The following is a 26636-nucleotide window of genomic DNA, read 5'->3' on the forward strand; positions in this document are numbered from 1 at the left end:
TGAAAAACAGGTTAAAACAAATAAAAAAGGAATTTAAAAGGTTATTTCTGATGTTCTATTTGAGAATTATCCACAAAGCTCTCTGTAAGTATAGGTATGGGATTTGTTTCATGTTATGCTTAGGGACCATAGGTTCTTCCATAATTTGCACTGCCATACTTTGTCTACAAAAATATTTACCAGTAACTCCAATATGATTGTTTTGCCACCAATGTAGATTAATGCAAACATCAAGTACAAGGTACTACCTTATAATTTCAGAAATGATAAATTAGAATTATGCTCTGGAAATGGACTCTATAGGAGATAGCCTTCCCATGGCCTTTTGGGATATCAGGTATTCAGATTGCATATCTGTACTGCAAACACCATACTGAACATTTTAATAGAAGGTTTTGTAAATAACATTAAAACACATGTGAATTAAAAAACTGCTTGTATGGCTCTTTGATCCAAGGGCAATATTTGATGCAATCTCCTGCGGGTGACAAAGCATCTGTAATCTAGAAGAATGGAGACCACTAACGGGCACCTAATTTGTTAGGCACTCCCCCTGGAACTCTAATAGCTTACTTCTTAACTCTGGCCAGCACTCCTCTTCTTTAACAAGTGTGCTGGCCCAGGGTAGTTTTCTCCAGGGCAGGCCTCTGCCATTTGCTGGCATCCCCTGTCTTGGTGTATGTACAATATAGAACATACTGTACATGCACTGTGTCTGATAACATGCTGGGGATGCATTGGAAACTGAAAAGGGAGGACAGCAGCCACACATGAAGAAATCTACCCTGAGTGTATAGTAGAGAGTAAGGTGTCTTCCCCCCCCATAACTCAGGCTTTCCTTTTTTTTTTAAGTACTTCATACCGTTATATTTATGAAAAAAGAGAGACTATTCTCCATGGCAACCAATCATCTGCCTTATGTACAATCAAAGTTAATCTGGTCATCCATATATGGTCAGAAACTGTCACTGTTACGTACCATATTGCAAGGCCTTTAGGTCACATACGACACCTTGGGTGGGTCTGTTTTGACAGACCATCATATGATCCAATATCACGTGGCTTTCAATTGCCACTACAACTAGTGCAAAACACAGGATCGCTGTGCTGTGAGATACCCCAGAACTGTGATTAACCTCCTTAGATAATAACAGCTCTAGAGCTTCTTAAAGGAAAAGTAACACTAAATTTTTTTTAAGTGAAAAAGCTATTCTACCCTGCACCAATAACTGCCCTATCCTGCAAACCCCTTAGTATTTTGAATGCTTTAAAAGAAAATACCTGTTAAAACTTGGCTTCCTGTGGCTTCCTGTCAATTGAACTAAGGAGATACAGCAAAGGAAGGAGCAGGCATCAACTATGCGATGATTGATTGATCAAGTCTAGCCTGACTCCTTCCTATACAGAAGGAAGGCTAGACTCGATCAATCAATTGTTGTATAGTGATTGCTGCTCCTTCGCCATATCGCCTTAGTTCAATTAACAGGAAGCCAAGTTTTAACAGGTATTTTCTTTTAAAGCATTCAAACTCCTAAGGGGTTTGCAGGATAGGGCAGTTATTGGTGCAGGGTAGAATAGCTTTTTCACTTAAAAAATGTTGGTGTTACTTTTCCTTTAACAATGCCTGCAGTGCATCTTATTCTGTACCTTCTCCCATAAAACTGTAGTCTGGATCTTTTGCTCTTTTCCAGTTTCAGAATTAGCTGGCAAAAGAAACTTCACATTTTTTTCAAATAATATTTTACTTTTGTTGTGATTAATTATCCTGAAAAATGTTGGCTGAAAGGACCAGTTCTGTTTTGGATTATGTTAATATACTTTTTATGGTTTCTTCCCTTCAGTCAAGATGCCTTCCATTGTGCTATTTGTTATCAGTCTGCCTGTGCCAGATAAACAGCAGAGTTTTGAGTGTCTTGATTCTATCCAGTCTGAGCTTTTTCTGCAGTAATTAATCTTGTGATAATATTTTTTTGCCATTCGGTTTGCCATATATTTTTTGCATTTTTAGCGCTTGGAACTAGACCCAATTATTTGGTTGCAGGTTATTTATACTCTTAAAGGAGAAATATCCCTATAAAAGAATGTGGCCATAAATGTGGTATTTTATTGTACCAGCCCAGAGGTTCGTCATCTATGTAACAATAATGATGTATGCCATAAAGAGCATGTGCTCAGTGTGCTTTGGGCTACTGATCCCCCATTGTGTCTCCATCATTTAGGGATTGTGGAGAATAAATAAAAGCATATGCACAACTATGGTTGTATCTGCCATAGAAGCAGATACTGCAGAGCTCATTTTTAATCACTTATGATGCAGAGTACACTGGTTTCTTTGTGAAGTTGGTCCCTAACATCAGGTAAAAATCAGTAAAAAGAAAATGATTACTACGGCTACTGTGGGCATCTTTGGGGGCATAAAACTTTGCAGCTTATTGGCACTGATGACCTTGTGCTGGTATAGAAGCTCAATACATAAGGGTGATGGCACACAAGGAGATTTTTTGGCCATTGTTTAATCTGGGTTACTGTGAATGCCTTTCTACCTGTGATAAAGTTAATCGCCAGTGGCAAACCATATGCAGCACTTCATTTTTTGATGGCAACTGAAGTTTCCTTGCATTTTCTGCTTATTGACATAATGTAGCAGAAGCCAGTCCTCATTTACAATTAAGGTTAAGACCATTAAAAATTTTAATGTATAAAGTAAAGTTGCTCAAAATAACCTTTTCTTTTTCTAGGCAAAATTGTATTTTTGAGTTTACATGAAAATTAAGTGTCATTTATAATATACAATGTGAGCACGCTGGCGGGTTATGTATTTTTCCTGGAGAAGAGATGCTATTCTGACAACCCTGCTGAGGCTGCAGACATGTTATTAAATCACAATCGTGTGGCTTGCAGCTTTGTGACAGTAAGAGCAGAAGCAAGAATCAAAGCCCAGCTGTAAGCATAGCTATGAAACGCAGGGGCTTGGAAGGGCAACAGCAGAAAACATAGCAGTGTCATAAAATACTATATCTCATATACCTTCTGGTAATCTGGGCCCATCAGGGATGTGCAGCCAGTGTATGAGAAAGCAAACATGGCACATGCCTGCCGTAGCTCCCTCTTTATTAAAATGGACAGTTGCATGGAATAAACATGTTATAAACATCCAGGCAAGCTGCTCATCATTATAATAATGTTTACTCCATATTTGTACTCTGTTGCCTATTATTATGCTTCAGTGAAATTGACTTTTTGTATGTTTTTTTAATATCTGAAAAATAATACTGTATATAAGGTTTTGTTTAAATTTTTAGACTATATTTCATTTTTTGCCAGCTATAGATCATATGTCGTAATTCAGCTGAGGTCATAGGAGAGACAACAGGGAGGCAAGATGGCAGCTCTTAATGATTTGTGTCAAATGAAGAAAATGATTCTTCTAATGAAAAGGATGTCATCATCATTTATTTAAATAGGACAAGCAAGTTACGCAGCACTTAACATTAATTCATAACAGAGGGTCTTACAATATTTTAACAAACAGGCCTTGCTCACAAGAGCTTAATTCAAAGGATATTTCTTTTCAAAGTTTAAAAGGTTCATTTACTAGAACTCCTATATCCTTACTGGCACTCCTGCAGCATTGCATATTTACTGGCACTCCCCGTTGCATTGCATGCATATTGGTACTTCCACAGCCTTACATTCTTTCTGGCATTCCCATAGCATTGCTTTATGTCCATTTGCTGTTGGTAGGTATTGATCTGACTGCGTAATCACAGATATTAAAGTGCTTCACTGGAACAAGGCTGCAGCTAATGAGTGCAATTAAAAGCAATATTTTAACCCATGGCAGATAGTAATAGTTAACATATGCTAATATGCTTATTAAAGCCGTTTCATATTTTTATCTTTCAGCATGTTCTTAATCTGTGCCATAAATCCAAATCTTGGGTTCTTGTTCTAGAGGCAGAGGAAAACTTGTGTTCTGTGTCTTTGTATAATTACTGTAGCCAGCGTTGTTCAGCTAGGCTGTGTGTAACACTGGTATTCTCACTTGCTCCTTTCCCCACTGCAGTTTTCCTCGCTGCTCAGTGCACTGAGACGATGGCAATGCAGTAGAGCAGAGTGAAAGGGATAGAAGGGTATTGCTTACAGGATGAAATTAGAAGTGAAAGAATAAGGGCATCAAGCTTGTAGAATTTTGCAAGGAGCTGTAGAAAGTAGAAGTGTGAAGGGCTTATGTCTGTAGTTGATAGACCAGCTCTGATTATATGGATGCATGTCAGAGCTCATAGATTCTAAGCTTAGGAATATAGCCAGCTTTAGGGAAACTCTTCCTAGTTTCAGTTTATATTCACATTAATGTTTCTTTTTCCTTGTAGGGAGCAAATATACTGTTAACAGATAACGGACACGTCAAACTAGGTAAGTCATTGGATAGAAACTGGAGTGAGCCAGCTGTTGTTGCACTACGTCTCCCAGCATCCCTCAGGCTAATGGCATATTTAAGGCATAATTATGGTTTGTCATCTGTCATCGGTTTATTTATATGGTTTCGTAAATGCTAAACTATGCATTTTGCGCCAAAATCCACTGTGTGTTTGCTGACAAGCTGACCCCATGGCCTGTGGCACACATGTGATCAGAAAGAGGAAGGCAGTGGATAGGCCATCAGAGAAATAGATCCATGTGCATGATTGCATTTTTACAGAGAACAAAGGCTACCATACTGCTTCCATCAGCTGAAGCATATTTTGTTGTGCTGGAGACACCATCATCTTCAAGTTTTAGATTTGTTGACGCTATTGAATTCTGTGGAGCAAATTAAAAGCAGTATATTGTACACAGGTAATAGAGTAAAGGGAAGAGAAAAATAAACCATACTAATAGATGTTTTCCCTTTGCCTGTGTTCAGTTAAAGGTGTATCCTGATCAAACATGGTCTGTTTTTAGAAAATGCAAGTAACAATCATATAGTAATTTATTTTACCTAGGTCATTTGATTCCTGGTCCTTATTAAACAGAAATAATTAAACCGCCAGCATAGAAGAGCCTTTAGGGAGCTGTCAGTTCTACAGCTAACCTCAGTGCTGATTTGCCTGGCAGGCTGCTAGAAAGATGCTTCAGGGGATACAACAGCCCATGTTATGCTTTGAGTGTCAAATGTGTTATGTGTTACACTGCATTAACCAATACTCACTTGACACTTCATAATGTGCACAAGAAATGAGACGTAGCCAATTCCAAATGATTAAGCACACATGCTGGGAACATTTTAGGTGCAAAACTGGGAAAACAAAAATGGAAAATTTGTATGGCAGTTGCTTCTTCTCCAGGGAAGTTCTGAGACATAGTAAGAAGAAAATCATTTCATTTATACATTTTAAATATTTACTTTTATCTAGTATATAATAAAAAAAAAAAAAAGACTAGAGGCATCTTTCCCTCTTTGATTATCTTTATGACAGCTTAATTTTGCATTGTATTTTTGGCTAGAGTAAATCAGAAATTTTGGAGCACTCTACTTGGGATACATATACTGGAAACATGAGATTGTATACCTGTCTTTGCTTTATTACGTGTATGGTAATATTTTAGGCACATGTGCATTGTATATACTCGTGGCTGTATCCGTTTTATGTGTAGACAGGATAGACAATGAAGGTTTCAAAAATCATTGGGCATGGCCTAAAATGTTTCAGATTTTTAGTTGGGAATGTTAGGAGATAAGCATAACTAAACTGCTAAACCATCACATAAATGTGGAGCCCCGCTTTTTTTTTTTTGTTCCTGAAATGAATGGTATGCTCTGCCTACAAACATATATGATATGATATGATTTTGTGAGTTCTTTGAAAAAAAACCTAAAAAACCCCCCCATGATTCAATTTTCACTATTGTGCGTGTGAATCAGAAAAGGGATTTTATTTCACATTTACCATAAATAATTCTGAATGTTTATGTTGATTTCAGCTGATTTCGGCGTCTCTGCTCAGATTACAGCTACAATTGCTAAACGAAAGTCTTTTATTGGAACACCATACTGGTAAGGATCTTGTTTCTTAAATTCCAGTACAAATGGAGTAAACATTAAAGGAGAAGGAAAGTCATTTTGGCATTCTACTGCCAATAGATTTGCCACATTAGTGCCACCTAGAACACTATATTTATTCTGCAGAAACCATTACCATACCTGAGTAAACAGCTTTAGAAGCTTTCTCCGTTTGCTTAAAGAAGAAGGAAAGGCTAATAAAGAGTTAATCTCAAGCTGCAGGCATACCTTCAGTTTTCTCAATAGTGCCCTTAAGTTTCCCCATGTCTCTCCCATTCAGATGATCAGAAGCCTCATAGGAAAAAAAAACAAAACGCTGAGCTCTATAAAGAAAGTTCCCATAATGCCATGCTCCTGCACCAAGACCAGTGCACATGCTCAGTTTGTAAGACTATGAGGAAGCTTCTTGCTGATTGGCTCAGATCACACATTCCTAAGGAGGGGGGTAGTGAGTTCTTAGCATTCTTGAGGAAGAGGAGAGAGCTGTGTGTCTCTGGTACAGGAAAACAAAGAGACAACAAACCCTGTTTCTTTTGACAGAGAACTCAGTGCAGCGTTTCTGTGAGTGCTTATAGCTGTATTTACATAGACGTTTCTGATAAAGCTTACTTAGTTTTTACCTTTCTTTCTCCTTTAAGATAGCAGTTGCCATTTTAGGCAGCTTCCTGCCTGCAGTTAGCCGTTATAGCAATGATCACACATTCCTAATGGAGGGGGAAGGGAGTTCTTAGCATTCTGGTGGGAGGGGAGAGCAGTAGAGGAGAGAACTGTGCAGACCCTGGCCACAGGAATTAAGGATGTTTCTGAGAGAGGAAGTCACTGGAACATCATGTTTACAAAAAAAAAGAGACAAGAAATCCTGTGTTTCTTTTGATGGGGACTTGATAGTGCAGCATTACTGTAAGTGGCTGTATTTACATAGACCTTTCTGATAAAGCTTACTTAGTTTTTACCTTTCCTTCTCCTTTAAAGGGGTTGTTGCCCTACTAAAAGTTAATTTAAAGGTGAACATCCCCTTTAATTTTAATACTGCCAAAGCTCAGCAATTTTAAGGCCAAGTAAAGATAGTGCTTTTGGGAACAAATGAAATACTATTGGCTAGGAAGTTGGCTCACTACCCTATTGGCCATCCAAGCCTGTCACTGCCAACATGAGTGAGGATACTGTTCAAGTTTGGGTCTAAATCTATACATAAGCCTATGTCATTGTAGCTTTTTATTTTATTTATTAGAGAAACTTACAAACATTCCTTAAACCTAAAGTTTAAACAAAAGACAAAAAAATACAAAATACAATAAGATTATAATAGCTCCACTGGACTTCACACTAGTGAAATAACTACACACTGGGCTTTATTCTTGCAGCAGAGAAGTACTTTTTTATGACTATTATCTGGGAAATAGGACATTGGAACATATTGTATTTTTTAATTACGATTTAAATATATTAGGAGTCAGAGTTGGTGCATTTTTGCCAGCTCCGATTCCACAGCTCTGAATCTGATTTTTTGTGTCAAGTGATTATTCTGCTAACTGTATTAGCACTTTACAGATAACTTATTTTTCTTATTTTCTCTCTCATTTGATATCAATATCTGCTCTATACCACAAATTCATAATGAACCACCAGCAGTGGTTCAGGCCAACATTTCCTCACTTTCATAAAGTAGCAGGTCTAATAATTGACCCAACTCATGGAAAAAGTTGAAGAGTGCTGTATAATGAGAGGATTGCATTACATAAAAATATATTGGGCACTATATATATATATATATATATTTATATATATATATATACAGTGGTGTGAAAAACTATCTGCCCCCTTCCTGATTTCTTATTCTTTTGCATGTTTGTCACACTTAAATGTTTCTGCTCATCAAAAACCGTTAACTATTAGTCAAAGATAACATAATTGAACACAAAATGCAGTTTTTAAATGAAGGTTTACGTTAAGGGAGAAAAAAAACTCCAAATCTACATGGCCCTGTGTGAAAAAGTGATTGCCCCCCTTGTTAAAAAATAACTTAACTGTGGTTTATCAATTTCAATTTTCAATTTCAATATCAATTTCTGTAGTCACCCCCAGGCCTGATTACTGCCACACCTGTTTCAATCAAGAAATCACTTAAATAGGAGCTACCTGACACAGAGAAGTAGACCAAAAGCACCTCAAAAGCTAGACATCATGCCAAGATCCAAAGAAATTGAGGAACAAATGAGAACAAAAGTAATTGAGATCTATCAGTCTGGTAAAGGTTATAAAGCCATTTCTAAAGCTTTGGGACTCCAGCGAACCACAGTGAGAGCCATTATCCACAAATGGCAAAAACATGGAACAGTGGTGAACCTTCCCAGGAGTGGCCGGCCGACCAAAATTACCCCAAGAGCGCAGAGACAACTCATCCGAGAGGCCACAAAAGACCCCAGGACAACATCTAAAGAACTGCAGGCCTCACTTGCCTCAATTAAGGTCAGTGTTCACGACTCCACCATAAGAAAGAGACTGGGCAAAAACGGCCTGCATGGCAGATTTCCAAGGCGCAAACCACTTTTAAGCAAAAAGAACATTATGGCTCGTCTCAATTTTGCTAAAAAACATCTCAATGATTGCCAAGACTTTTGAGAAAATACCTTGTGCACCGACGAGACAAAAGTTGAACTTTTTGGAAGGTGCGTGTCCCGTTACATCTGCCGTAAAAGTAACACAGCATTTCAGAAAAAGAACATCATACCAACAGTAAAATATGGTGGTGGTAGTGTGATGGTCTGGGGTTGTTTTGCTGCTTCAGGACCTGGAAGGCTTGCTGTGATAGATGGAACCATGAATTCTACTGTCTACCAAAAAATCCTGAAGGAGAATGTCCGGCCATCTGTTCGTCAACTCAAGCTGAAGCGATCTTGGGTGCTGCAGCAGGACAATGACCCAAAACACACCAGAAAATCCACCTCTGAATGGCTGAAGAAAAACAAAATGAAGACTTTGGAGTGGCCTTGTCAAAGTCCTGACCTGAATCCTATTGAGATGTTGTGGCATGACCTTAAAAAGGCGGTTCATGCTAGAAAACCCTCAAATAAAGCTGAATTACAACAATTCTGCAAAGATGAGTGGGCCAAAATTCCTCCAGAGCGCTGTAAAAGACTCATTGCAAGTTATCGCAAACGCTTGATTGCAGTTATTGCTGCTAAGGGTGGCCCAACCAGTTATTAGGTTCAGGGGGCAATTACTTTTTCACACAGGGCCATGTAGGTTTGGATTTTTTTTCTCCCTAAATAATAAAAACCCTCATTTAAAAACTGCATTTTGTGATACATGTTTCTTTAATGCTGACAGACACTGGGGATGGCTGACTATACTCACTGGGCAAGTACATCACTAATGTGCCAATTGGATCACTACCTAGTTATTCTATCTGCCTATACCTCAATATTCCCACTCTTTGAAATGTATAGGCCTGATTATTGGCACAACAAATGGGAAAAGTGACTTGCAATGTATTTTCTCATTCTATGTTATTCCCTTAATGCCTTCCCATGACCCTCCTGTTCAACTGGTTTACAAGTTTAGTATAGTGGGGGGACCTATTGTCTTTCTGTACTTCAAAGTTACGCCATAAACTGAGTACAAGAGGTGCTAGAAACCCCTATAGTTGGATGTATGCAAATAGAGACCAGCGCAACTTATGAAATTTTGCCTGCTAATTAAACTTCGATTGTGGGGTGTTACTGATATTGATACTGCTTTAATCTGTGTTTAGGATGGCTCCTGAAGTAGCTGCTGTAGAAAGGAAAGGAGGATACAATCAGTTGTGTGATATCTGGGCAGTTGGTATAACATCAATAGAGCTTGCAGAACTTCAACCCCCTATGTTTGACCTACATCCCATGAGGTACTTGTCACTTTTACTATTGGCCATCATTAGACCTATGAACCAGTCTGACAATAACAATGCACCCTGTTTGTTCATTTCCAGGGCCTTGTTTCTTATGACTAAAAGCAACTTTCAGCCTCCAAAGTTAAAAGATAAGATGAAATGGTAAGCTTTTGGCAGCTTTATTTCTCTCATACCTTTGTATTTACCTTGTAGCGCTGTTCATTTTATTTTATTTTCTGTTTCGTTGAAGGTCAAATAGTTTCCATCATTTTATCAAAATGGCACTCACGAAAAATCCCAAGAAAAGACCAACAGCAGAAAAGTTACTTCAGGTAATATATTGTGTTTTTACTCTGTAGTCCCTTGTTCCCAGTCCTAGATTTGCATTCTGGTGGTCGTTAGAAAAATGTAACAATTGCAATCTAGAACTGATACTATGCACTGCAGATACAACCTTCATCTCTGGATACCATTGGCAATATTTAGTTAGGTTAGGCAGAAAAGTGTGTTACCATCAGTAGTCTATTTTCTTTTTTCCAGAAAGCAGCAGTTCTGTCCTGCTCTGAGCTTAAAATATTAAACAGAATCTAGTGTTCAATCAAAAGATACTGTTGCCAGTACAGTAAAACCCACTACATTTTGATACCTATTGTCAGGTAATGGGATGCTGATATTTAAAAAACCAGTTCTGAATGGCCATGCAGGAGACAATCAATCAACCTTGCGGGTTGAAATCAAGCTCCTACCAGTGTAAGCAAAGAGAGTAGTGTGAGAAAGGTGCACAGAGTTCTATGCTGTTGTTCCCTATGCAACAGGTTAGAATGTTTGCCTATGCATATACTTTTTAAGCATTAGTGTACGAGGTTGGGTATTTATTATGGCAATCACAGGCGTGTTTCTGCTTTGATGTTGTCAGGACATTTGGGAAAACTAAACTTGTACAGAACAAGAACAAAATGTTGCACAATTCCATCAATGTGTAGTTTTCCCATCCATGTTTGACCCCATTGGTTATGATTGCAGGAGAGGCAGACTGCTTGTGGTTGCCCTAACACTAAACTGTAGTCCTAACACATACCATGTGTTTCAGCTTCAGGATATCAAAGATTGGAAAACAAGAATATACCCATATACTATAATTTTCTGATTAAATAGAATATATGCCATTTTAATAAGTAACCTTGATTCCTTTATTTTCCCCGAATGTATGATGTAAATGTATAGCTTGTTGTATGCACAGAGCGTTTCTTCTCTGTACATTTGCATTTGTAGAAATATATCAGAACTGCCATACTCATAGCCTTGGGAGAAGCATAAAAAATAAATCAGCCTACCTTGTAGTTATAAATAGATAGTTGTGTTGCATTGCTGCATCTTTGAGAGCAAACAATATGCCAGTTACTCTCATACTGATGTGTTACTGATTTAAATAGACAGCCTACATTCTAATCAGGGACTTTGTTAGTTATAGCTTTTCAAGCTGAAAATACCAGTGTTAAGGTGACCATGTAAAGGCAGACACTTGCTGCTGCCTCTAGAAAAAATCAGCATCCTGTTGACCTGTGTATGGGCCTAAAATGATACCTTCTCTATTAGACAATAATTGGGCTAAGCAGCAAATGCTGTTTCCATAGCACACAGCAGTTCTTGGCTGACAGGCCTGCTTTTACCCCTCAAGCTGGCCATACACGGCACCGATAATGTTTCGTACGATATTCGGTGCGTGTATGGCAAGTTGGCAAGTCGACTGATATCGCAGGAGGCTGCTGATATCGGTCGACTCGCCGATCGGCCAGGTTAAAAGATTTTGATCGACCGCCATAGAAGGCGTCTGAGCAAAATCTGCCGTCAGGGCTGAATTGGCAGAAAAAGGTAGAAATCCTATTGTTTCTACCTCCTTATCTGCCGTTTTAGCCCTGAACGTGCGATGGTCGCACGAAAGATCGCAAATCGCCACGTGTGTGGCCACCTTCAGTGTTCTCATTTCTGATGGCAAGGCCTCTTTGTTTGCATATTAATGGTTATCTAGTTTTACCATCTTTGTGTAACCAGTATGTCCTAAATCAATATGTAACTGATAAATGTCCTAAATATTCCCTACTTTCCCAGTACACGAGACTTGAAAGCATGTGCTTGAAAAATAATGCAACACACTAATAGTGCAGTAATTAACAATATCTGCAATCAGTGGTTATTGCACAGTATATTGTATAGAGGGGTGGGAACTGTCTACATGTCTGCAGATAAACTCTCTCTACCATATATTTACATACATTCAATAACCATAAGTCTTAAATGGCAGATTTGACTGGATGCATCCTATGTATGGCCAGTTTAGTTAGCCACCACTGATTGTAGCATAATTTACCTAAATTTTTCTTTCTTTTTTTTTTTTTCTTTTTTTTTTTTTAAAGCATCCCTTTTTAACACAGCCACTAAACCGCACACTTGCTATTGAACTTCTGGACAAGGTGAACAATCCTGACCACTCTAGTTTCCATGATTTTGATGACGATGACCCAGAGGTAAGAGGTTTTTAAACCCGGTTGTCTACTTTTAACATTTGCACATTTATATCCCTGCATAGAAAAATAATTTAACTTTATTTGAGGAAACTGAGGATTTTAAAGAAGTGCCATGTTCCATTGTTTGATTACATGTGATACAAAGTAAATCTCTTTGTTAAGAAGCTTTTTTTTTTTTTAAACTGCACTTGTCTTTCCACTCAGTTCCTGTTGACAGTAGTGTCAGTGTGACTGCATTTAGATCAGGCCAGGCTGACTGAGACTTCATTCAGATCAGGCCAGTCTGAATCTTAAGGCATACAGGGAGACTGGTATCTGGCTAGAAGAAGGATAATGGCCATTAGCAGCTTTTATTATCTATGTCTGAACATCAAAGTCAAAGTTTTTAAACACCAGACAGGGATGCTAATTCAACATTGATTTGATTAAGAGATTGAATAAGATTAAGATTTGCCTCATGAGGAAACATTGTGTGACTTTGAAAAACCGTAGCAATGCATATGGCTTCTCACTGGCAATTTTCCACCACAAGGCATTTTGGGAGATTAGTAGCCCATGGTAGCAAAGATTTATCGCAAGGGATATGTGCCAGTACCCTAAACCTAATTGTATCTTCTGGAGATGTATTTAACCCTAGTTTGTTTGACCTGCACTTACCAGTAACCTCTAGTTCCCTTTACTTACCTGGGGAACAGATTATATTAGGGTGCATAATTCAGTCAACTACTTGAGTCTTTGTCTTCATGGAGTCTGACCTACACTTGCTTTTCATTCCTCCATTCTCTGCTTTTAAGCATTTTCATGTGTTGTGCTCATTTTTATCAAAATAACGGCACATATTTAGTGAACAACGACCTTTCGAGCAAGTGACTGAAATTTGTAGGATTGTATGATGAACTTAAAATGATTTCATTGGTCTTACATCATGCACCAATTGATTTATTTCCTTATGACCGGTGAGTGAAATTTGTGGGACTGTATCATGTCAATACACTTGGTATTGGAATTGAGATGTTGGATAGACAGCTGTGTGAATAACTTTGGCCATATTGTGTATATTTTTACTTGGGTTAAATTAATTTGCCTGCAAATGAATATGTTCATTATCAGTGAGCTTTGTTTGATTTTCATTTGTCTGGCTCTATGTGTATTGGAGAGACATGTGCATTGGATTATTATAAAGTGTTATGATGTCAGTTTATATGTAGCTGCATAGGAATTAATCAGAATTGTGCAGTTCCTAGAAAATAAATAAAATAGTAAGGTCAAAAATATACTACTTTATATCTTATCTGACACATTTTATGGTTAGGTTTGTTTCCAAAATGTAAAAAAAAAGAGAATATAGTTTGTCCCTTGTAAACAGAACTTGCTGTCTACACTGGGTCTGCTTTTATATGAACCTAAAGACTGGATATCTGTAACAAATTAGATGTGTTTTTATTGTTTGAATTAGTTGTATATATTTATGTAATTGATGTTTTTTTTATAATTACTATATTTTGTATAACTGCATGTGTGTTATATTCAGTTATATTCAGCACATCTAACACCCTACTGATATACAATGCAATGAAAACTTTTATCTTTATTACTTTACCTAAAAAAGACCTTTTTTCAATCTGTCAATTGTATTGTTCACGGATCTTAAATCTATTAGAAATGTTCATAGCCCGAGCAATATATATGGCAGGTGGAATGTTTGCTTGCACAACTTCCTTCTAGTTTTGTGAGTGCTTCCATAGAGCTCAGTGTGAGTGATGGAACATGTGCCTTTAAATAAAGTTGGTTTCCTCTGTGTTAAAGGTAAAGCTTTTTTTTCCACACTGTGTAACATACTGTAGTGAGTCACTGAGGAAGCTGTAAGGAAGCATTGTATGAAATACTGTGCCGCAAATGTATCCCATATCATATTATGGTCATGTATCTGTAAATGTTACAATGTACTCTGAACGAAGACCAAAGTGTATATAGTAATTGCTTCCCTGTATATAGTAATTGCTTCCCTGTGGTAATGGAATGTTAACACCAAAAAGTGAAGAGCTTTAAAGTATTTATAATATAATGTACCATTACCCTGCACTGGTAAAAGTTTTGTGTTTGCTTCAGAAATACTTCTATAGTTTATAAAAACAAACTGCTGTGCAGTCATTCAAGCTAGAAAAGGCACAGGTTACATAGAAGATAACATGCTCTGTATAATACAGTGGTGTTTTACAAATCTTGTCTGTTATCTGCCACCATTAGCCCTATTTCAGTGTTGCACAGTGGCTTTTTTTTTTTTTTTTAAGTTTAACAAAGTGAAACGTTTAACAAAACTATAGTAGTGTTTTTGAAGCAAACAAACCAGTGTTACCACTGCAGGGCAACAGTACATTATATTTTAATTACTTGGATACACTTTGTTTTGGTGTTACTGTTCCTTTAAAATGTGTATATTATGTTGGTTGACAAGGAAGGTAGAGATAAATGTGAAAGCCTTTTCTCATTTTTCCCTTCATTTTTCTTTTTTTTGTGTTTGTTTTTATGTACGTTGGTCCCTTTTATTTCCAAATAGTTTAAGTTTTGGGGGATCTTTTCTCCTGCATCTCCTCCTGTACGTCGGGCCCCTCGTTTTGCAGCCCGTCCCAAGGTACAATTGTTCCTCCCAGCAAGCTGCGTGTATTATCTAACTTCAGTATGCTAGCTTCCTAAATTCTGCCCTATAAGAGCCCATGTAACATTGCTTTTATTAAAGCTTCCAAAGCCAAAACCAGGTCATAATATGCATCTTGGTTGCTCTCCATACAACCTGGCAGCTGCTTTCATTGCTTTAAATTACTAACATTTTATTTGTATTGCATTCTAACCATTTTGATGACATTTAGAAAAATATCATCAGTATTCTGTTAAATATATATTTACTAGTATGTGTTCATTTGGCTAGCTAGATAGAATCAAACTCACCTAGACCCTATGTTGTATGCATTATACTTCCTTGTTTACATTAAAGAGAACATGAATATAGCCCTCATGATGTAAATACAGGGGAGTACATTATATTTGCTAAAAAGGTTTCCTTTGATAAATTGTGTCATACATTTAAAAATGTATTTATTAAAATAAATTGTGTAATGAACTTTTGAGGTGTTTGCTGTTGGCGAGCATGCAGAAAGCTGTACTCCAACTACACCTGAAAACCATTGGTTACAGGTTCTTGCTTTATTCATCTCTTTATGAAGTTGTACTATCTTTGGTGTAACAGTTTCATGTTTTATTTAATTAGAACAAATGTAAAATGAAGGCATTCATGTTTGAAAACAAACTACTTTTATATTAATTATATTAAGACAATAGTTATATAATTTTAGTAAAACCAGTTGGGCATTAGTGATGGGTGGGCTGACAAGAAACCCTTGGGTTGTGCAAATTTACCATGGGTCAGATGGGTTCACTGTATATTGGGATGGTGTTGGGTGTGGGTCACACATGGCTTGTGCATAGTAGTAAGGCTTGCTGACTTAATTGGCTTGTCTTAATGGCAGCTGGGCTTTCTCTGAGGATTGCAGCAAAAGTAATTTGCGGGGTAGGAATTGTGCACAGCAGCATTATGTTGGGAATTTTTTATGCTGGCCCAGACACCCCCTAGAAGTGGTTTTTTGACTATTGCTGGTATGGATATCCATTGTTTGCCCACCACTCATGTTGAGGGTTATGGTTGGGTGCAAATTGACGGGTAATAACTGGGTGCAAGTTGAGGGGTTATGGCTGGGTGCAAGTTGAGGGGTTATGGCTGGGTGCATTTTGAGGGGTTATGGTTGGGTGCGAGTTGAGGGGTTACGGTTGGGTGCGAGTTGAGGCGTTACGGTTGGGTGCGAGTTGAGGGGTTACGGTTGGGTGCAAGTTGAGGGGTTATGGCTGGGTACGAGATAAGGGGTTATGGCTGGGTGCAAGTCGAGTTTGTCTAGTATGCAGTATAACTTACCTTGTGTCCAAGTAATTTATTTATGAATGGTACTCCTCGCCTTTTAGAACTGCTAAGTGAACCCTCTTAATTCTACCTACACATTTTTGTATGAGAAACAAAATAAGATTGGTACAGTAGCTTAGTTAAATGTCAGCTGGGGAAGAAGCTTTCTCAGCCCTATTGCAATGTATCACACTTTCTCCATCAACTGTTTCTTTAATTCTATTTATCAAATCCTTCGAAATGATCAGAGCTGCTTGTATTTGACCTTACATGGCACCATAAAGTTACCACACTAGAAGAATATTTGAATTCTAACTGCCCTTTTAATAATACTTACTATAATATATAAGAAATAATACATTTAAAATACCAGGTATAGGATACATTATCTGAAAACCTGTTATCCAGAAAGCTCCAAACTATAGGAGAGGCCCTATCCCAATCAAATAATTCACTTTTAAAAAGATATTTCCTTTTTCTCTTCTACTAATTAAACAGTATTTTAGTTTCTTTAGAAAAAATGTGAAAACTGGAAGGGGCCTAATTTCAGGTGCCTGAACCATCTCTGCACATATTCACGGGGGACCTGCAACTTGTGGGTTACCAGCGATCCCCCTGCCGCACATAATTGCGGGAAGGAATTGTGGGTCCCCCATGGCCATGAGGTCTGCTTTAGTAGTTAAGCCACTGAAAACTGCTGTCTCTTTAACCAAGCAGCAGTTGGTTTCAAGAACATCACATTATATATTTGTCTGTGGTAAATGAATAAAAGGCTTACATATTGCTCTCCCCCACTCATTTTTGGGCAAGTATCATATCAACATTGGCCATGCTGTCTTTTTCATATGATTTTTACATGGAAAAACCAGCAAACTCAAAACTGTGTGGACTAAAAAAAAATTAAAAATAGATTAAAAACTCTGGGGAAATCTCACTTGTAACTTTAGATTTAAATATCCAAGCCATTCAGTGGCTTTTGATACAAGTATGGGACCGTAATCTCGAAACCCATTATCCAGAAAGCTCAGAATTACAGGAGGGTCATCTCCCATAGACGCCATTATAATCAAATAATTTGAATTTTTCAAAATTATTTCCTTTTTATCTATAATAATAAAACTGTACCCTGTACTTTGTCCCATCTAAGATAAAGTTAATCCTCACTGGTGGCATGGTGATCCAAATTACATAAAGAAGAGTTTTCTGGATAACAGGTTCCATACCTGTGTTTACATTTCAGGTACATCCAGTTAAGTGTTAACCTTAAAACCTATTTCTTGGACAAAGTGGGGAAAATAATAAAATATTATGGTAAATTAATTTGTAGATGGAAATTGCCTTAGTGTTGCAGCTTGTTGTATTGAAGTGTTTGAGCTTGCGCTTTCTTGTGCCTTGAGGAGATGTAGTGTGAAATGGCACGCTCCTGCATGTGTTACTGGCCTGGAGGATGAGAACTTGGCTTGGAAGTCATACACCCCAGGGGGGGCAGGAATGTTGTGCGTGTGAATGCTTGCATAAAGCTTAGACACGTGCAGGGTAGTTATTTGGTTTTTCTTATGCGAGTTGGATGAAGCATATTATTTATTAAATCCATACAGAGAGACTGGTGCGAGCTGAACTGGCACCATGCTGGAAACTATATTTTTCATATTTTCATTTTCCTTTGGTTTTATTGATCCGATGTAACCCAAATAATCACTTTATGGAGCATAGAAGTAATTGGATCCCTTGCAAAAAGTCATTAAATAACGTATTTCATATCCTTTTCCAGCAGGTGTCTTTTCCAAATGTTACTTTTTGTGTGAATATTTATTTCACTGTAGGCAGTGCTGCATTTACTCTGTCTGTCCCACAGATCATCAGTCCAATTAAGTATGATTTACAAATGATATATTTGGGTGGATACTGCCTCTGTGTCAATACCTCATACATGTATCTGTTTGTAGAACTTACTTTTATCATTTCCCAAGATATAGTTAGCTAGCAAAACCTTTTCCCCGGACGGTCCCCAAGACTTATTTACTTACCAAAGCCTGTTTCCCTCCACCTTTGGGTAATGCAGATGGTTTCTGCCCTGCAGAGTGCTTATCTTTCCCTCCCATATCACACTACCGGTGCAGTACAAACCCACTTCACTGTGGGCTTGAGTCCAGAACCTTTGAAACAGTCAACTCTCGCTTACAACTGCACTATATTAACCCCACTTAACATCTAAGATATCACTTCCTTGTATTGCTGCTTTTTCTCAGCTAGCATCCTTTATCTCCATAAACCTCATTAAATTCAAATTAAGTACAAGGTATATTAAGCAATTCCTATTTCATTTCCTTAAATGTTCAGAGGCCCTAGTTCTCTTTAGGACCGTAGCACTCTCTGTGATTTTATAAAGCTTGGAACCTCTAATGTTTGTTAGTAGCTCAGGAGGTGTTTCCAAATTACCTGAAATTCTTCTCCTTTGTCTGCTAAGCAGTACTTCGACATTGACTGCCATGTTCCATGTGCCATTGCCCCTACAGTGTGTTATCTAACTTGCAAGATCCCATGAGTGTCTTCTTAAAGTGATTCTGAACCCAACCACACAGGCAGATGTTAGCCAGTTTGATAGAAAATTGTCTACTTTGGCAGTCTGTATCTGCAAATGTGCCCAAAGTAACAGTAGTACAGGTATGGGATCCATTATTCGGAAACCCATTATTCACAGTGTTACAAATTTTGGGAAAGCCATCTACCATACTAAATCAAAATTTTAAAATATATTTCCTTTTTCTCTGTAATTATAAAACAGTAGCTTGTTGGAGGCAAAATAATCCTATTTGGGGTTTATTTAATGTTAAAATGATTCTTTAGTAGACTTCAGGTTATGAAGATCCAAATTACGGAAAGACCCCTTAGCAAAACCCCAGGTCCCGAGCATTTTGGAAAACAGGTCCCATACCTGTATAGGCATGGCTAATATGAAGCTAGCAAAATGGGTTTCTATCTCGTATGCATTCTTCCTGCTCTTCAGTACAGCTCAGCTGGATTTTTAAAAGTTAAGTAAACATTTTTTTGATAGATTCAGTAATTTCATGCCTTTAATGTTAAGCTCCACTGGTTTTTGTGTGAACTCTGCAAACCTTAGAATTGCTGAAGCTTCAAGTCTGAATGCTCCAGTGAGCACTGGAATGTTGGCAGTGTGTGTGTGTATGCTGCTTTTAAACCCTAAGGCCTAAACTTTGAAGCACCAAACCATCAGATTTAGCAGCATTCGGAAAATTTTGTATTTGTGTATGCACTTAGCTTATCCATTTTTAAAAATGTGTATTGTAATTCTTTATTATATACCACCAATATATTCTGCAGGGCATTTATATCTTTCCCTATCAGACTAGAGTTTGAGGTGCAAGTCCCATGACACACAGTTGTGAAGTCTTGTATGTTTTGACTGTGGGTGGAAACTCACAAAGGGAGAACATGTGAACAGGCAGTGCCTTGGTAAGAATCAAAGCAAGGATACTAGTAATGCCAATGATTGCACTGCCGCATGTTAATTTATGTAATTTAAATGAAAAGATACCAGTGTAAATAGTAATCCTGAGAGCTGTTGAACAAAATAAATAAGTAATTTAAAAACTATGAAAAATGAAGACCAGCTACAAAGAAATATTAGTCTTTTTATAGTACAATGTACAACAGAGTAATTGCCTTGCAAAGGCCTTGCAGTGTCATCCTAGCATGCCAATAAATAAGTCACATACAATTCATTACAAGATATTAAGTTCAACAGATAAATACTGTTCAAAAAGTACTAAATCTGATAGATTTAAGTGGTTTAGATGGGTGCGATTAAAGATCTTTAACTCCTGGATGGGCTTCCTTAATATCCAGGCATATATAAGTTGGTATCTTGACAAAGTCAAGAGGTCCTCTGCACTCACCCATTATCAATATATATAGGACATTAAGGGCTGGGCACACAGATTGTTTGTCCATATATTGCAATATATCCAAGCAGGCCAACTACGTCAAAATCATCCCCAGTCTGGCCAGTCCTACACTTTCTTTTGTCTGATTCATTAAGAATTATACAGATTCATTAGACATTTTGTACTTACCTACAGCTTGCTTGCTTTCAAGCATAAGACCACCAAATGGTTGCCCTTTTATTGACTCCATTGAGATCACCTGACTATAGCTGGGATTGTTGGAACTACAGTATGAGCTGGCCACTGTTCCTGTATAAACTATAGCCATCTATTTATACTGCAGATCTGCAATATTGAGATAAGCTGGTACTGTGGTCCTTAGAGATTAAGAACATGCAGCATGTCTGTTCACTGTCAGCTTTCACTAGTTTGTAATTTGACTCATCAAGGCAAGGGTGTCCAACTCTACCTTTTAGCATATGTCTTAAGGAAACCAGACACCACCTCTCTTTCCCCATGTCCATAGGGAATGTGACCTGGTGACACTATAGGAGGGAAAAACACATAACTGCTATATTGGGAGTTAAGTGTGAAGACACACTGAGCTACTTAGTAGCAGCTACTTGTCACATCTACTAAACGCGAGAAATACCCTGCCATAGACACCACAGAGATATGCCTCTGCTAAAACACATGTAGAGACAGTTATCAGTAAATGATCAGCACTGTCTATTGTAGTAGACATGACAAGTAGCTGCTACTAGTTGTCTCAAGTTGTCTGGAGAGGAAACTTTGGGTGACTTTGGGACATCTCAGCGATGCGTATGCCATCCCACTGGCAATTTACATTCTAGCCTGTGGGATGGCATTGCGGAGAGATTAGTAGCCAGCGACAACAAAGACTTGTCGCTGGGCGACTAATCTCCCCGTGTGCCACTACACTAAAGAACTGCAGAGCTAGAGGAAGAGGATTAAACTTGAACCTGGAGGTTGACCTTTGCTATTACCCTTTCAGGACGTAGCTGTTCAACTATATGACTGAATAGCTCTACACCATTAGAACCATACATTTTTATATAAATGTACATAAAACAAATATCTCATAGCCATAATGGCAATGACTGACTTTCTGGCCACCTTTCTATGATTGGTTGTTGGAAAATGACAAGCATGCAGCTGGATTGGGATATCGACTCTATTGAACTATAGTTGGCAGAGGTGGTGTGACTGAAACTGGTCATACATGCACCGATAATAACGTACAAAACCTTGTTTCGTACGATAGCAACTCGGCGAGGCGACCTATATCGCAGAAGGCTGCGGATATTGGTTGACTCACCGATCGGGCGGGTTAAAAGATTTTGATTGGGTGCCATTGAAGGAGCCTGAGCAAAATCTACCTTCAGGGATGAATCGGCAGAAGGAAGTAGAAATCCTATTGTTTCTACCTCCATATTTGACAATTCATCCCTGTACGTCAGTGGAGGGTTGGAACGATCTTTCGAAAATCACCACTTGTGTGGCCAGCTTGAGACTTGTAGCAAACCATTGCCCTGGTTATTACAGAAAATATTGAGTAGTTTGTGTTGTGAACTAAACGTTACCGTTTAAATTTATATTAGGCAGCTGACGGCAGCCTATATGTGTCAAAGTCTCTTGATGTATGTAGCCAAACTGATTTCCTGCTTGATATGTCATCTGAAAACTCTAAATTCGCTTTGAGGGCCATGTATGCAATATAAGGCTGGAAATAGAGTTGCCACCGAGCTGGTATTTGACCGGCCTAGCCAGTATATCACCAGCAGTGGCCTGGGCCAGCATTACACATTTGCTGGCAATGTACTTGATGGTAGATTTTTAATGCCCTATGAATCCGTCCCTTTCCAGACCTCCTCTGCTACCCGAGTCCCCTTTAAAGCATAGTCTCACCTCTGGTCCGCCAATTCTTCTGCACAGCTCAACCATTTCTCTGCACATTTTTCGACCCTGTGATGCCATCGCTTTAAGTGATATTACTCCCCCAGCTCCCCACCCAAAAGGCCAGTATTATACCAAAGAAGAAAAAAGTGCCAACACTAAAGCAATGAAAATGTTTGCTAGTTCTATTAGAATTTCTTGTATTAAGTAGCATTTTCTACTATCTGTGTGCATAGGTGCGCTGCACAGAAAATGATAGGTGCAGAGTTCTTCAGAAAGAATACTTATTTTGTATTTACTGAACAAATTCTTAGATGTAACCCTCTAACACTGTGTTGTTTTCTTTGGCAGAAATTGTTCTGTAAAGGTATCATTTTTGCTTTCAATCAATTTTCTGCCACGCACTTTGATATGAATCTGTCACTACATAGTCTGTGCATTGGCATTCTTTGTCGGCTCTCCTAGCACATATATATCATTATTTCATTCCACAGCCCCATTTTCTTGAAGTACCATAACAGATAATAAAGACGTACCCTGCTGTCAGACTGCATTATGTTGCTTCTTGGACATATCTGTCTGGAGAAACCAATCGACTTTTTATCAAATATATCAGATGATCCTGTTTTGTTTTTTTGGGGGGGATGGAAAGTAATGCTGCTTCTTGAAATGTTTTCCTTCTTTTTTCCCCTCCTCTGGATTCATTATTCTATTTCATAAACCTTTATAGAATGTTTTTTTGAGGATGGAGTCTGTATTTATTTACACCAAAGCCTGAAAATGAAAAATAAAAAATACAAATAATCTTTCAGTCAATGATCTCACAATTTTCTATTCTCTTGCAAAACTTTATTTTAATGCCATTCCTACGCTTAGTAAATTATAATTTATGAACCATTTTGCACAAGAGTAAAGTTGCCATAATTTTGCCACTTATGTAGAGCTATTATCAACAAATTGAGATAAGCGGAAAATACTTTTTTTGCACCCAAATTTCAAGTCACATGCGATCACCAATTGGTAATTGAGCATTAAATGGGTGATGGGCTGGGTGCTACCTCAGAGATCACATGACCAGAAATAATGCAGCTCTAACTGTAACAGGAAGTAGTGTGGGAGCAAAAGACACAACTCTGTCCATTAATTGGCAGATGGGGCCTAGCATGTATGTGTGCCTTGGCTTGTTTGTGTGCACCATGAATCCTATGAACCCAGGAGGCGGCCCATAATTCTTAAATGGCAATTTTCCATTTAGGAGTACCCAATAGAACACAATATTAAAAAGTATATTTTTATGAAAATGGTTTATTTAAATGAAGCAGGATTTTACAAATGAGCTTGTTTATGCAATATATTTTTATAGAGACCTATGTTGTTAGGAAGTATAGTTTTCCTTTAATATACCACTAGTTGCAATGAAGATTGCTTGTTCACTGCAACTTACTGGCTTTAGTTATTGCCAGTTTTTAAAGTATAGCTCCATTGTCATGGAGTCTGCTACAGGCTCTGCGCTGAATACCAGCTTGATTGTGAGTATTACACTGATTGGTTCACATGCTCCAAACTGTTGTTGCATTCATTCTGGCCAACAACCTAAATAATCATAAAAGCAAGAAGTGAAACAGAGCTGCTTTAGGGATGCCACCCTTTTGGCAAACATATGCCAGCCACAGAACTGTGGAGGGGGGGGCAAAGACTGTAATGGGGCAGGACATGCATTGTGAGGAAATTTGATGGATAGGGTGTGAAAATATACTGGCAGAAGGGGAGAAGTTGAGATAGAAGTGGGGATTGCAAGCAGAGCAACAGGTGATTACACATTTAAAGGAGAAATTAACCCTAAAAAGAATATGGCTAGAAATGCTATATTTTCCATACTGAAATTACTGCACCAGCCTAAAGTTCCAGAATCACTAAACTAGTAATGACCCAGACCTTCAAAGTTGTTGCATTATTTACTAATCAGCCTTATATCGGACATTAATATGCTATATATACAGTATACTGTCCGTCGGTCCTAAGCTCTGACAGCAGCACAGAGTATGTGCAGTGGATCAGCAGAAAACAAGATGGAGATCTGCCAGAAGCAACTGTGGTAGCCCAGAAAATATCACCTAGGCACTGTTCCATGTACACTGTGTGGCTGTAAGCTTCTGTAGACAATATGTAATTGGCACTGGACATTTTAAACCAAAACTTAACTTGCTTCTCTGATTTTGTGTACATCTGCATGTCATATGCTTTAGTGCCATTGCTTGAATAGCTTGCTAAATCATTTACTGTGAGATAAGACAGTGTTAATAGCTGCCAGAATACCTCAGAAAGTTATCTCTCTGCTATGTAGAAGTCGCACAGCTAATGTATAATAATGTCCCATGAATAGTTAGATTTTTAGTATGAGCTATTTGTCTCTTTGCATGGATCCTTTTTCCAAGCAGTGGGTTCTCCCACATGTCCTGAGTTTTGGGGTCCTGCAAAAAGAGGATGTGTTTACAGGTGTACGCAAGCCATTGCATTAAGTGTACTCTTCCACCTATATCATGGAAGAAAATCTAAAGGAAAGAAGTGGAAATAAGCTTTGCCTGTTTTACTAGTTATACCAGTATATATGCCAAGAAAGCACGGGGATTTATTATTTCTGTTTCTTTTGTCTTTCAGCCTATGGTTGTTGTACCTCACAGGATTCACTCAACGAGTAGAAGTGTGAGAGAGGAGAAAACACGCTCTGAAATAAACTGTAAGACTTCACTAATTAAGAGTTTCTCTGTACCATTTTGATCAAATGTATGCACCAAATTCAGAATTCACATTGGGATTTGGGTGATTCCTGATATTTTTATAGAGGATTCATATTTGGCTAAATCTTTAGTGTTGAACTGAATCCAAACCCTACCAAACTTTTTTCAGATTAAGCAGTTTTTGTTGGATTTTAGTGACAAATCTCCCTTGTCACGGGCGACTAATCTCCCCGAACTACCATCCCACCGGCGAAAATGTAAGTTGCCGTTGGGATAGCACACGCTGCGCAAGCGATATCTGCAAATCGCCGGAGTTGCCTCGCGAGGCCTTTTCGTCGATTTGCCAAAATTGTCTGCGCAGCGTGTGCCATCCCAACGGCGATTTACATTTTCGCCGGTGGGATGGCAATCCGGGGAGATTAGTCGCCCGCGAACTGGGAGATTTGTCGCGGGCGACTAATCTCCCCGTGTGCCAGTGCCCTTATATGCATATATGCATGCTTATTTTAAACAAGCTAAACCCAACAGACATAAAATAATACTGTATATCATTGGGTGTGCTTTAATAGTTGAGCTGGTAGACTCTTAAGATAATTTTACTTAAAGAATTCATACTGGGTCCAGTGTATCCTGTGCCTGATTATTTGTCACATATGCCAGTTTCCAGAATGCAGCAATGCATAAGTATGTATAAATTCAGGCATTGTGAGCAGTATAATTAACTGGTTTATGCTCACTTATTTTAATAATATCCTTGCGCAGCAGAACTTAAACTTTTGAAGGGGTTCATCATTCAAAAACATTTTCATATAATGAAAGAAAATATTAATTTAAGCAAATTCTTAATTCCAATGGTTTTATTGTTATTAGTTAATGTAGTTGCTGCTGAAAGAACTTTTTGGGTATAACTTGCTATCCTCCTGTTGTCTTAGGGCCATGGCTCACAGAAAGATTTGTCACTTGCGATAAATCTGCGCCACCATGGGTGGTACATCTCCCAAAAATGTTTTTCCATTTCCAATAATGTAAATCACCAATGGGAATACATAAGTATCACTTTGTTTTTCCGAATTTGCCCAAAGTTTCCTCTCAAGACAATTTCCAACATATGGCAGTTTGCATTATTTAGGTGGGAAAGCATTTTCAGGAGGTCGCCCATGGTAGAGCAGATGTTGGTTAAGGGTTGGATGGCTTTAAAGCAAGTACAAGGTTATGGGAGATAGCTCTTAGTACAGGTTGATCCAGGGACTGGTCCGATTGCCATCTTGGAGTCAGGAAGGAATCTTTTCCCAAATTAGAGAGGCTTCAGATGGGGTTTTTGCCTCCCTCTGGATCAACTAGTAGTTAGGCAGGTTATATATAGGCATTATGGTTGAACGTGATGGATGTATGTCTTTTTTCAACCTAACTTACTATGTTACTTAGTTGCCTGCTGGCGACTAATCTCCCCATATGCCAGCACCCTAAATCAGCTGTCTTGCAACATTTTCTCTGGAATCAGAGCCAGGAGTTATGAGAATGTAAACAACCTAATAGAAACTGATCTTAATAGCAACTTCACTTATAAGCAAGTTTAAAACCAGTGGATGTTCATGTAGTGTGGATGTTGCTTAGAATGTCATTTTCTGTCCCAATGCAAAAAAAAAAAATTGGGGAGGAGAACCCTTTAAGCAGAGTTTTAATGTATT

The 26636-nt window shown here is 38.2% G+C and overlaps 1 protein-coding gene across 8 annotated transcripts in view; it reads left to right on the top strand.

The window, feature by feature from the left end:
* Window positions 1–26636, top strand: part of map4k3 (mitogen-activated protein kinase kinase kinase kinase 3) — a 136164-nt gene that overhangs the window by 68947 nt on the left and 40581 nt on the right. For 6 of the 8 annotated variants that reach the window (XM_012962784.3, XM_012962785.3, XM_031901554.1 and 3 more), the window contains exons 7-14: window positions 4374–4416; window positions 5965–6037; window positions 9798–9929; window positions 10014–10076; window positions 10165–10246; window positions 12329–12439; window positions 14997–15071; window positions 24869–24947. In XM_012962784.3, coding sequence (XP_012818238.1) covers window positions 4374–4416; window positions 5965–6037; window positions 9798–9929; window positions 10014–10076; window positions 10165–10246; window positions 12329–12439; window positions 14997–15071; window positions 24869–24947 — 658 coding nt within the window. The remainder of the gene's footprint in view (window positions 1–4373; window positions 4417–5964; window positions 6038–9797; window positions 9930–10013; window positions 10077–10164; window positions 10247–12328; window positions 12440–14996; window positions 15072–24868; window positions 24948–26636) is intronic. The other 2 variants (XM_012962787.3, NM_001130347.1) reach the window with 1 other exon arrangement.

The sequence above is a fragment of the Xenopus tropicalis genome, chromosome 5, assembly GCF_000004195.4.
Source record: "Xenopus tropicalis strain Nigerian chromosome 5, UCB_Xtro_10.0, whole genome shotgun sequence".
NCBI lineage: Eukaryota > Metazoa > Chordata > Amphibia > Anura > Pipidae > Xenopus > Xenopus tropicalis.